This window comes from Corylus avellana, chromosome 1, assembly GCF_965113065.1.
Source record: "Corylus avellana chromosome 1, dhCorAvel1.hap1.2, whole genome shotgun sequence".
Classification (NCBI taxonomy): domain Eukaryota; kingdom Viridiplantae; phylum Streptophyta; class Magnoliopsida; order Fagales; family Betulaceae; genus Corylus; species Corylus avellana.
In genome coordinates this window covers 40,064,157-40,076,465 of record NC_142490.1, presented here as the reverse complement: position 1 = coordinate 40,076,465, position 12,309 = coordinate 40,064,157, and the positions used below count along the sequence as shown (strand labels likewise).

Here is a 12,309-nt window from a genome sequence, read left to right as displayed (position 1 = left end):
TTCTCCGTCCCAAGGCCCAATTTTCAGACCGCTTCCTCCACTACTACGTTCTCACAACTGCCCCCGTCAATGACAAGCTTGCACCCTTCGCCCCCAATTGTGCATGTCATCTGAAAAAGGTTGTGGCACTGGCCATCGTCTCTTTCTTCCTTCCAAGGTGTAAAACACACCCTCCTAAGCATTAATAGAGGGCTATCATCCCCGGTAACAAATTCTTCATCAACCCCATCATAGTCGTCGAAAACTGCTTCTTTCTCATCCTCCTCCCCTTGTCCTCTGAAGGCGTCTCCCGAGTCGATGAGTAGTCCCTTACCATACCTTTTCCCTTTGCGGCAATTCGCCATTTGGTGGCTTGGTTCGCCACACTTGAAACATTTAGGCCCATTGGATGTTGCGGCTCGGATCGGTGGTCCCGTGGTGGTTGGGGTACGGCCTTCGTTTGGAGTTGGAGTGGTGCTGCGCTCCGTGAATTGCCCACTTGACCAGTTTGTGCTTCCCCCAGTTCCTCCACCAAATCCTCCAAAAGACCCTTTAGAAGCCGTCCTTTCTAGAAATAGTGCCCATTGATGGGCCTTAGACACATTAGGGGGATCAAAGAGGTTTAGGGAATCCTGAATTTGTTGGCGCAAACCTCCAATGTATCGTGACACTAGTTGGTCGTTTGTTTCGGCTAGATCCACACGTGTGAGGTACTTGTAGAATTCTTCTGTGTATTCATCCACAGACTTTGAACCTTGGCTCAAATTTTGCAACTTTTGATACATGGTTCGTGTATAATTGTAGGGTAAAAAGGCTGGTCACATATGCTTCAACAGTTTCTCCCATCTGTTGATTTTCTTCTTGCCCTACTACTTTCTTGATTGCTTCAATTGCTGCCATCACACCACAGCTCTTCCCTGGAATTTGGTTGCGACCAAAGAAACTCGTTGATCCTTAGGCACCCCCTTGAAATCAAGAATTTCTCCAACTGCCACTACCCAATCCAAAAATTCTTCGGGTTGAAGACCCCCGTGGAATTCAGGAATATCGAGTTTGAAACCGCTCTCCCATCGATTGGCATGGGCTTGTACATGGGGTTGATGACCGTGTACTCTGCACCCTGCAAAAGGGTTCCCAACTTCATTCTCCGTACCTTGTTCATCTTCCCCATCCAAGCTGGGCGGTGAGGGTTGGTGGCGATGCGCACAGTGGAACTCCGGATTGGCCAATCGTGTATTGGCGGTTGCAAGTTGCGCCCTCAATTATGCAATTGTGTCCTCTATAAGTTCCCATTGTGCCGCCGCTTGTTCTCCACGAACTAAGTCCTCACGTTCATACACGTTCTCCAAATTTGCATAGCGGTTACCCCTTCCTCTTGTGTTTGGCGCCATGGAAAGAAACTTAGGCTCTGATACCAACTGATGCAGCAATGGATAGTGATGAACAAGAAAATAGCAAGTAGAAGGGATAAATATTCCTAAGATTGTGAGACTATCACAAGAATCAAAGAAACCTTCTCAGATCAATAGATGCTATCCATGAATTTAAGGAAAAGTAATGAAGCAACTCAACTCTGAGTATTCTTATTGAGAAAACCAAATAACATTCATAAACTGAGTTTACTAGAGGCTATAAGCATGTATTTATAGCCTCCAATACTTCTAATAGAAGTAAAACACGGAATAGGGACTTTCAAGACCCTAATCCTAGTAAAACAAGGAAAGAAAGTCAGTTTAAAGTTAATAAAACGCGGAAAAGTAACATAGTGCCCCGAGTGCGCTCGATCGCACTTCCAGAGGCTAGGTACGCTCGAGCATGCGATTGTTCGCAGTTACAGAGGGGTATTGGTTGCAAAACCAGAGACGGACATCATATTTCTAGGGGTTGGACACTCGAGTGCAGGCATCGTGCGCTCGATTGCTACTCCAAGGCGCTTGAGCGCAATCAACATGCGATCGATCGTAATTCCAGGAACTCCCTTTTCTGCAGCGTGAGTCTGGGATTGCGTCACCATCTTTTGGGGTATTTTCACACTACCATCCATTCCCGTCTTCTTCATGAAATCCCAAACACTTCGATCTACATCAGATGGGCAGTATAATATATGGTTTACTTTTACAAAGTTGCAACTTTTTCTTTGTGTATGATTTTCTTACAATTGATTTTGCAGGTTGAGTAATGTTGAGGAGTTGACTAGGGCTACCATGAAGAAATTAACTTGGGGAATGGCTGAGCACAACAAAGCTATGGTAGCTGCCAAATCTGATGAAGCAAAGAATAACGTTGTGAGTTTGTTCTCAGGAGATCCTGTTTTCTGTAGGAGCTTTTTTGTCATCATTTATCTTACATATTTTCCATTTAATGTGCAGGAAACTCAAAAGCAGAATACAACCACTGGGTTGCGGACATGTAATAACATTTTGGCAATGACAAAGGTGCAAAGGAGCAAAGTTTTTGCGTCTATATATATGGTATTTTATTTATTTACTGTAAAAATTGATATTTCATTTCTATATCCAGCCATTACATTCAAAAACACCCTCGTTTATTGGAGATAAAAGTATCAACCTATCTTGGAAAGACGTAACAAAACCTTCTGTTCCCGCCACAATTGGGTACGAGAGCTCTTCCTGATTATCTTCTTCCTCCCCTGCTCCCTACACTCTCTCTCTCTTTATGGTGGACACATTTATATCTTGTGTGAACTTTGTGTACAGAGGGAAGCGACCTGCTACTGCTGCTAATGGATCTTGCAACGTGCCTTCTAAAAAGGGCCGTGGAGCTGGTGGTTTGCAAAACCAACTGGTTAATAGAGCAGTGGAAGATTTGTCTCATGGTGGGAGAAGTGGGACTAGAGGCAGAGGGAGAAGGTGGGGTGGACGTGGAAGAGGAAGAGGCTACCGGTAGCCTAGGTGTGTGCCCAGTGTAAGAAGGCATTCGGATTTCACAAAAATTGGTATGCACCAGAAGTATACAACTAGAAGCCATTGATTTATTGAAGTTCTCTGCTGGAGCTAGTTTTGATTCATAGAGGAAGAAACTGATGAGTTTCTAGATTTTATTTGTTGTCTAACACCGGGAATCATGTTCCTCTGGAGCTTGTCCGGTGGATTTTTAGTGCTTTGAGTTCTTAATCATTTCGAATTTAACTGATGAAAGCAGTAGCCGGGATTGATTGAGGAATCTTAATTTGCATGCCTCTTACTTTGTGTATGCATGCGTATGTATCTTACTGACACTTGACAGTTAAACTTGCACCCAGAGGAATCATTTTATAAATTCTGACGATTTGTAGAATATAATATGTTTGGTTGAATGAGAACTTGAGAAAGCTGAGTGATTGTCATTAACTGTGAAAGGGATTTGCAAACTAGCTTTATATCTTTGTTACTGTGATGCGTGTGCCTATGAAGAAATATTATACTGGTACATGGCCTACACAAGAAATTTTATTCTCAGCCTTCATCTGTGTGATCCTCCTTAACATTCAGGAATCCATAACATTTTAGTCTACGCTGGCAGGCGAAGAACGAAAGGTGCTATAGGTGGCTAGAAAGTAGGGCGGTAGTTGAGTCGTGTCAAGCCAAATATTGAATGTTCAAAACTCTGATTATTTAATAATATTTCGAACATGAGCTGAACTCGAACTTGTCACTGAGTTAGATGATTTGTTCAAACTTATCTCATTTATTATTGGAACGATCTTGAACTTGTTCACGAGCTCTTTAGTTAATTTATTCATTCCTTATATAAAGTAAATATTATCATTATTTTTTTTGTACATTCATTTTGATTATTAGTTAATATTTTATCATTTGAATTAATTAATAAATTAACTTAAACTTTAAATAATCTAATCTTGAATTTATATACCTATATATATGTTTTATAGTAGGTATATAAATTCATTATGTGTGCACACATTTATACATACAAAAACAGTCATGTACAAACAATGACAAATGTTTATATCTAGACTGATATTAACCATGCAAAATATATATATTACATTAGAAAGAGAATTCCTAGATACCGAAGAAGTTCTAACTACGAAATTAAAATAATATAATAAAAATAAATATATACGAGTTTATATGAGCTATGAGTTGCTTTTATATGAATATAACTCGTTTAATAATTGAGCCTAATTTTATGTTCACAATAGGCTCATTTGTTAAACGAATCGAATTCAAGTCAAGTTTATACGAACAAGTATTAAATGAACTTATTCGTTTACATCATGATGAACTCCCACCTCGATGAACATTCATTTCATCTATTGTGTCTCATTCGTACCCGATATATTTGCCCGAGTTCGAGTGCTTCTTCGGTTCTTGACATAAAAGTATTTTACAAGTTTAGCTGTTTTCTTCAATAAGCTGTCATCTATGTCTGCCAAAGCTGGAGTTCTTCGTGGATTCTTGATGTTCAAGTATCTTACGAGTCTAACCATCTTCCAAACGCTCTCATCGCACGGAGTAATGTTTCGGCCTTCACAGGCAACTTGATGTTGCCGCCGATGACATATTACCGACAGTACAAGACAAATGGTAGAGGTGGCAACAGATAGTAGATAGAGAACCTCAAAGCTCCGGAAGCTCAGTCTTTGAGGTTCGCTGAAAGTTATGTTGGGTGAGCACTCATGCGAGGGAGTCAACCATTTCTCTTGCAGTGACTTCAAATCCCCCTTCTCGGATAGATTTAGAATGGCTATAGAAAAGTCCCTCACAAATGGCGAGCCTTTCTGGAAGGCCTGAATGGGGGAGAAAAAGAAGATTTCAAAAGAGTGAAAAATCAGACAGTAATGGATGGATGGAAAAGGAAAAGGCAAAAACAAAAACAACTCACAAAGCCCAATCCTCCAAATCTGGCGGCACATATGGTGCCAGTGAATCCCTTGCAATACTTATCGAGGAAGACTTTCTCATACGGGAGTTCAAGAAAGGCAGCAGATATATTGTTGCTTTTGAATTCCTTTGGGTAGCCGTCTTCACTGCTGACATTCACGATATTCTCCGGCTTGAAGTTAAGCACATTCTGCAAGTATTTATGTACGAACGAATCGCCATCACAGCCAACTTTCAAGTTGTTGTTCTTCAACCACTCAATATCTGTAACGTTTGGTTGCAGTTGTTGCACTGTGAGCAATGAAGACATTCTAGCAGTGTAGCTCGAGGTTAGGATCAAAACCAGAAAGAGCCACACTGCAACAACCATAGGTGTTAAGTTGTTGTGTACTTTCTCCTCTGCAAAATGAACTCATCTGGTATTATGAGTGCTTTTAAATCATAAGTAAACCAATGTTTCTGTAATAACAGAAACAGAAAACAGAAAAAAATGAAATGTTCTTAAGGTTCATTATTGAGTCAAACTCCGACGAATTGGTATGCATCGAGGCTCCGTTTGTTTCATCGTAAAATGATTTATGAAAAATGTTTTCCGTATTTTCGGGTGTTTGGTGCGACGTAAAATAATAGTTAACGGAAAATATTTTCCCTTTTACCGTAAATTCTTCTTTAACTTTCAGAAAATGGTTTACAGTTTTTAAAACTATTTTCCAAACCGTAAACCATTTTTCGACTTTGAGCATCTCATTCTCAAATTGACAAACATTGACAAGACCCGCCCAGAACCCAGTCGAGACTTTTAAACACTAAATTACGAAATTTCAATGTCGGGTCTTGGGTGGGTCCTGCTAGGGTCCCGGGTTGATCTTGAAGGGGTCTTGATAGGGTCTACGAGGGGTCCGGGTGGGTCCAAGGTGAGTCGCAGTGGGGTTCTTGCCGGACTCGGTTCGGACACCTTAAGACTTGGTCGGGACATTTTCGTAATTTAGAGTTTAATATGATTATATATATATAATTTGTGATTTTCCGTATACGCCAAACGTACACCGTAAAATGTTTTTCAATAAAATATTTTCCGACGGAAAGCATTTTACGTCGTAACAAACGGAGCCTGAGTTATAACAAGTCAAACGAGAATGTCCTCAAAGTTTGTATTCTAGCAAGAGAGACATACTCGAATTTGAAAACTAGAAAGTTTTGAGAGAGAGAAAAGATGAGAGAATTTTCTGTATATTGATACTTACTATGAGCAAAGAATAGAGAAGAGAAGGTAAACCAAAGTGCAGTGCTAATCTGATTCTTCCATGTGCCACCAAATTCGGGATTGGATTGGCGCTCAAGGAGCCAAACAATGATCATTGTGTACAACAAGAGGGCACCAGTCACCGCCCACATGCTCCAGCTGAAAGGCTTGGTAAACGTCAATGGTGACCCTTCTGGTTTTGCTGGAACTATTATCGCCAAACCAAACTCAGCATATGGAAGTGTAAAATCCGCATATTGCAACCGATTGGCAAGTATAGTCACGTCGCCGATCACAGCATCATAAGTCTTTTTATTGTGATATTTATTGTGATATTTTCACCCACATCACAACCATATATATATATCCTAGTTAGAACAAATAATTGTAACCATATAAAAGAGAAAAAAATAAAGGAATAAAGATTCAAGTTATTCATAGATTTTTTCTTTTCTTATCTGAAAAAGGCAGATAAGGGAGACCAACTATGATTATTCTACTTGGACGTGTTCAGTTGGTACTTAAAACACAATACAAACGGGTGGGATATAATTATACAGGCCAAAAAAATGTTTATACAAAATTGAGAAAAGTATCTTGTTCGAGACCACAATAGCAATTTGAAAATGTGAAAATATCTACATATTTAAACCGGCAGGCAAGGAAGCATGTCTTTAAAAAGGTAGGATTGTAAAGGTCGAACAACTAATTTAAAAGTCGAATTGTGAGTTTACTAAACCTGATTTTAAAGGAGTATTTCTAGACAAAAGTTATTACCTTGTTATAGATGTGATAAACCAGGTCGTCGTAGGTGCCATTGTACGCCACAAATTCAAAAGGCAAATCATACCCTAAGAGCTCTGTCAGGTTCGAGAAAATTTGAATGCAAAAACCATCATATTTGTTCTGATTCGGTGTCTCTCCATACTCGACCTTCACAAACTTCTCGAACGTTGGACTCCCCGGAACTCCAATCTTCAGTGGCTTTGCATTTGTCGGCATTTCCCAACCTTTCGGAGTCCGGTTTAAGTGCCCAGGCCAAATTACTTGACGGCCGGCGAAAGCTTTCAGGGTATTACCAACATTTTCACTTTCATTTTTCTCTTCACTTTTTCTGAAACCAAGATCTGGTGTCCAAAGGCCTATTTCCTCGTATCCCTTTCCATTGTTCCCAACAACGTTAATAATCGTCAATGTATTATTATTAGTGTCTATGAGCTGGCCTTCTTCGAAACGTATTTTTCCACTTAAACCAGAGAAATTGCTTGACAACATATTCTCTAACAACATCTTTTTTTTTTTTTTTTTTTTTTTTTTTTCTAACAACATCTTTGGAGTACTAGTAATGTTACTTGCCATTTTCTTTATCGCTTGTATAACAATTCCAATGCTGTCGTATGCTCGCAGGGCATAAATTCCAGGGTCGGAGTTATCTTCCTCCCGATATTCACTTCTGAAAACTTTCTGAAACTGTGAATGAAAATGGTGATTCTCAGAATAGTAGTTAGTCTTGATTCCTAATGCACCTTCCATGGGGGATATAACAGAGTCATTAACAAAGTGTAGCAAATCTGCAATGTTGTCTGCAATAATCCAAGCTGAGTCATTTCCTACGAGTCCCATCTGCTTGGCTTATCTGAACAAATGAGTCGCCATCTCTAATGTTGACTGAAGAACTATGAAAACCCGGCACTTTGTTTTGTTCAGGAGCTTATCCAGCTCTTCATGGACAACATGTTCCGGGTCGGACACCAAAGAATGTGGTGGGAGAACCAATCGGTACTCAATTTCCGAACCAACATTTCTGAGAGTCTCAGATAAAACTGCTAACTTGCCGGAATCGCCACCATATGGTTCATCTTCATAAATGGCTATGACCCTTTGCCAATTGTAGGCCTGAACAATATCTGCAATACACTTTATTTGCTCAGAACCATTTTTAGCCATTTGTATCAAATAAGGCCAACGAAGTGACGTTTTGGGTGGGTTGATGGCTGGTGCTGCAAACGAAATGACTGGAACATGAGCTTGCCCTCCAACATCAGCTACTATAGGCGCTTCCTGCCATGTGTGCATGCCAATAATCACTTTCACCTTTTTCTCTCTAATGAATTCTTCAGCTGTTATACCAAAATTTAGAGATTCCATTAATGTACATTGTTAGCACATTTTAGTATTGAATGCTGAAATGTTAAATGAAAATGTAAGGGAGTTTATATTTAATTAAAGGATAGTTAGTTCTTAGACTGTAACTCTTAGCCGTCTCTGTTTTATAAACAATCACCATGAATGACAATGAATTTTTTTGATACGGTTCACTACCTCCCTTTAATCCGGTCAAGAGTTCTTGCAAAACAGACACATGGATGACTTGTTGTAAATACTAGTGGGAGACACTCTGACGCCTAAGTGAGTAGGGTTATCTCTGAGTAGGGGGCTGAAGTAAGAGTAAGAGGATGTAATGTGTGTACCCTTGACTTAGGGCTTGTGGTCTTTTGTAGAATTACTATAAGTAAGTGATGTAGATCAAAGTGCTTGGGAATTCATGAGGAGGATTGGAGCATATGTAAGTGTGAAGGGGGCCCAAGAAACTGTGTCCGCTAGAGGAATCAAGTCGAGAGCACAAACTCGTGCTAAGGAGAGATCAAAACAATCGTAGGAACCTTCGTTCGATAGCCCGTCCAAACGGTCAAGCGAATGGGACACTCTCGGGAGTTCTCCATAGTAATTCTCGAGGCATCCATTCGATGCCCCGTTCGAACAGCCTAGCGAATTAACAGCCAACATCGAAAATTCTCCATAGTAATTCCTGATACGTCTGTTCGAATGCCTATGTTATGTTTTCAGTTTACGTACTTCAATTTCAGTTTTATTTTGCGACCATCTGAACGGAGGTATGTTCCATTCGAACAACCAACATAAAGTTGTTAACCGACTAATTTCTATTACTACTAGGGTTATGTGTTGTGGGGTCAATAAATACATGTTTATAACCTCAAGAACGTAGTTTTTGATATTTATTCAGTTTTTATCAATAAAAAAGCTCAGAGTTGAGTTTCTTCTACATTTTTTCTTCAAACCTTAAATAGACTCGAGCGTTTTAAGAAGATTTTTTAGATCCTTAATAGAATCAAGGTTTTTAAGCAATATTGTTCCTTCTCTTGCTGCTTGTCTTTGCACCCACGACACCACGCTACATCAGTAAGACAAGTAGGGCATGTATGTAAAACTCCAGGAGTTGGAGTGCCAATGAGAAAGGTGAATGATTCTTGGGGATGCCTTTCATTCCTAGTGTCATTTTGATGGGTTCTTTTCGTACATGGTGTGAAGGTCTATATTAGGTGAATTTGAGGGAAAATTATGTCCAACATGGAGAGGATGGTGTAGACCATTTTGCTAAGACTTTATGGACAAGTTTAAGCAAAGGAAGAAAGCTTCTAGAGGGTTGGCCTTTGATTTTGAAAGCACCCAAGAGTTCCCTTGAGTCTTGCTCAAGAGTCACTTATGTTGGATCGGGCCTTTGACAATTTCATCTAAAAACCAATTGGTATCCATTAAGGGAAGTCAAATCCTTTTACGGCATTCAAAATCGCACCTCGTAAGACATGTTCTAAGAGCCGTCCAAGTTAGCAGAGTGGCATTTATTGAACCTCAACAATCCCTCCCTCAACATGACGTTCTCGCGATTCGAATCCATGACCCTAACTCTAATACTATTTGTTGGATTAGGTCTTTGACTATCTCAAACTAATTGGTGTCCAGTGAGGGAAGCCAAATCCTTTTATGGCACTTGAAATCACACCCCGCGAGGCATGTTCTAAAAGCCTTTCAAGTGAGCAGATCGAGCGACACTATTGAACCTCAACAACTTAAAATAAAAATTGTGGCAAGATTTTTACTCGACTGTTGTTCAATGATTGCCCAAGCAAGATGCTGTGGCAATCAAATAGAAAGTTTGCTTCATGTTTGCTGCACCCTCGGTGGAGCGAGATTGCGACTAATCATATGATAGAAAGTTCGCTAAAACGAGTTTGTCATTAGTTTAATAGAGGTTATTTTGTAATAAAGGCTACTCATTATTGTCAATAAGAATACTCCGAAGGAGTTTTTTTCTTCACTTTTCGTATAGTTCCTATATTTTTTCAAGTTTTGTAGAAGAGTTGTGAAGTTTAGTATGTGTGGTATCAACTTTTCACTCTGCCATGCTACATTAAAAACATATATAGCATATTCTCCAACGCAAGCAATAACTGGGAACATTTTATTTTGTAAATCTTTTCTATTAATATTAAAATGAGGAACAATAGAATCTGGCAAAATGATGATAAGCGATCGAAACTCATATATAATAGCAACCAACTAATTAAAGTCAACGGTGTCTGATAAAAATAACATATAAAATATAAAAGATACAAAAATAATGATAGAATCAAGATGCAAAATATTAAGGATAATGAAAAAGAAAATAAAAAAGAGGAAAAATAAACATTGTATGTCATTTGTTTTTCTAAGCCCTTGTAACATGTGGCCTTCTCTCATTTTATTTTTCTTAAAGCCTTTAACATTCTTTTGACCTTTTTTATTTTTTTTTAGGGTGGCCAGGCATGCATGTTCTTAAATCATTTTACAGTGCAAAATGTGTTTTATTGTATATAACGGTGTTTATATATCTTATTAATATTTTTAAGTAATTAACAACTATTAAGTTATTATAAAAATCATTCTTTCAACTATATATTTCCGTATAGTGAATGGGTGAATCTACTATTAAATTTTTGTAGAATCCATATAAGTCCAAAAATCTAACGATAAATCTATTAGATTTACAAAAAGAAATAATTGAAAAAAAATGATCTCTTAAGTTATAAACATAACTTACCGATTGAAGCTACTGTAGCTCCTCTAAGGTCGTCCGGGAAATGGGGAAGCACTTTGTGAGTCTTCGACTTTTTGTTGTGGTTTTGAGCTTCAATTTCCATGGCTGTTTTCTCTTCTTTTCCCATACGGCTTTTAACATCAATGATAACACCTATACCCGTAACTTCGTTATTTTTTGCTTCAGCTCCATAGAAGAAGATCACAGTAAACAAATATCAGTGCGGGGAAGAGCAACCAAGCTCTCGAAACCCCGCTAATTACTTGCATCTGACGGTACTGCATAGGGCAGATGGGACGTCGAATACTGTTTTGGCAACCTTATCAACATCTTCTATGTGCGTCCGTTGATCATCATCTGAGAAGGAACAAGAAAACGCGTTATCTGGAAGAATATGAATGTGGAATATTGCATCTTTGACTTTGTCTTGTATGGAGTCGAATTTTCTTGGCAATGATCAAGGGAATCCACCAACGTTAATTAGTCATTGTTAGACTTAAAGTCTCCAAACGTCAGTTTGGATATTTAACAAGGATCAGACATTAATTGAGAAAGTTCAAATTTGGAAGGGTAGTATGCTTTGTGCGTGATTCTTCGAGGAAAGACACCTTTGAAAGCCTAGCGGAAATGGTCAATAGAGACGTCAAATTTCTCTGGCTCTGTTTGGCATTGGTTTGGAACCGTTTAGTGGCCCGGATTGTAGGAAAACTTGATTGATGTGATATAAAAAAAATAAAAATATTGAGAGTTTGAATTTTTTTTTGATGAACAGTAACAGGCTCTTTCGAGACAGAGCCTCTAATTCCATCAATGGTTGCGTGTCAAAGAATATCAATATATAACAAGTAACAACATCCTCTTGCCTAGGAAAATACCTTAATAGATGTATGAGGAATACCTGACAGTTTCATGTTTTATAAACAATTTTTATGTTTGATTTTCATCACCTTGCCAAGACACCTATTAATTAATGCAATTTTTACTTAAGAAACTTCTATTTGCTCTGTTAGTACATATCTATGACCTACATTAATTCTAAGTATATTAAAAGAATTGTCTAATTAATTAAATATCCTTTGGTTGTAATAATGTTTATAAAACATGAAATAAATTTTATTTGTTTATCTATGAATATATCAAACCAATTTTGATTTGTTCAATCTTCAAGCTTGACTAGTCAAATAATTGAGCTTTAAAATCGAGTATGAATTAACTTAGCATCCTTGCACTAGTTAGATGGGGGCCATGTGAGTACGTAATAGGATACAAATTAAGGTGCATTAAATTGACAAGAGATGTAGAATCGTGTTAGAATAGTCATAACATTTTATTCCTTATTTGTTCAGGATTACAATTTTAATGTA

General features: G+C 38.4%; 2 protein-coding genes across 2 annotated transcripts; both read right to left on the bottom strand.

The window, feature by feature from the left end:
• Positions 1-4,255: 4,255 nt before the first annotated feature.
• On the bottom strand, positions 4,256-11,181 carry LOC132169785 (glutamate receptor 2.6-like). Its single transcript, XM_088515344.1, has 5 exons — positions 10,949-11,181; positions 6,847-8,189; positions 6,071-6,377; positions 4,828-5,225; positions 4,256-4,732 (listed from the first exon to the last, which is right to left on the bottom strand). The coding sequence occupies exons 2-5, from the start codon at positions 7,690-7,692 to the stop codon at positions 4,256-4,258; spliced, it is 2,028 nt and encodes a 675-aa protein (XP_088371470.1). The 5' UTR covers positions 7,693-8,189; positions 10,949-11,181.
• Positions 7,702-11,856, bottom strand: LOC148589832 (glutamate receptor 2.4-like). The gene is made up of 4 exons (XM_088515343.1): positions 11,844-11,856; positions 11,225-11,302; positions 10,949-11,125; positions 7,702-8,189 (listed from the first exon to the last, which is right to left on the bottom strand). Exons 1-4 carry the CDS (start codon positions 11,854-11,856, stop codon positions 7,702-7,704), a joined length of 756 nt encoding a protein of 251 aa, XP_088371469.1.
• Between the last annotated feature and the right edge of the window lie 453 nt (positions 11,857-12,309).

What these genes read in the sequence shown, in the direction of transcription:
- LOC132169785 (XM_088515344.1), bottom strand. Translation starts at nt 7,692, where the DNA reads ATGGGACTCGTAGGAAATGACTCAGCTTGGATTATTGCAGACAACATT. An exon ending in TTTATCACATCTATAACAAG is followed by an intron (nt 6,378 to 6,846) that starts GTAATAACTTTT and finishes CACAATAAAAAG; the next exon opens with ACTTATGATGCTGTGATCGG. An exon ending in GATTTGGAGGATTGGGCTTT is followed by an intron (nt 4,733 to 4,827) that starts GTGAGTTGTTTT and finishes TCCCCCATTCAG; the next exon opens with GCCTTCCAGAAAGGCTCGCC.
- LOC148589832 (XM_088515343.1), bottom strand. An exon ending in CGTCCCATCTGCCCTATGCA is followed by an intron (nt 11,126 to 11,224) that starts GTACCGTCAGAT and finishes ATGGAGCTGAAG; the next exon opens with CAAAAAATAACGAAGTTACG. An exon ending in AGCTACAGTAGCTTCAATCG is followed by an intron (nt 8,190 to 10,948) that starts GTAAGTTATGTT and finishes TTGGTATAACAG; the next exon opens with CTGAAGAATTCATTAGAGAG.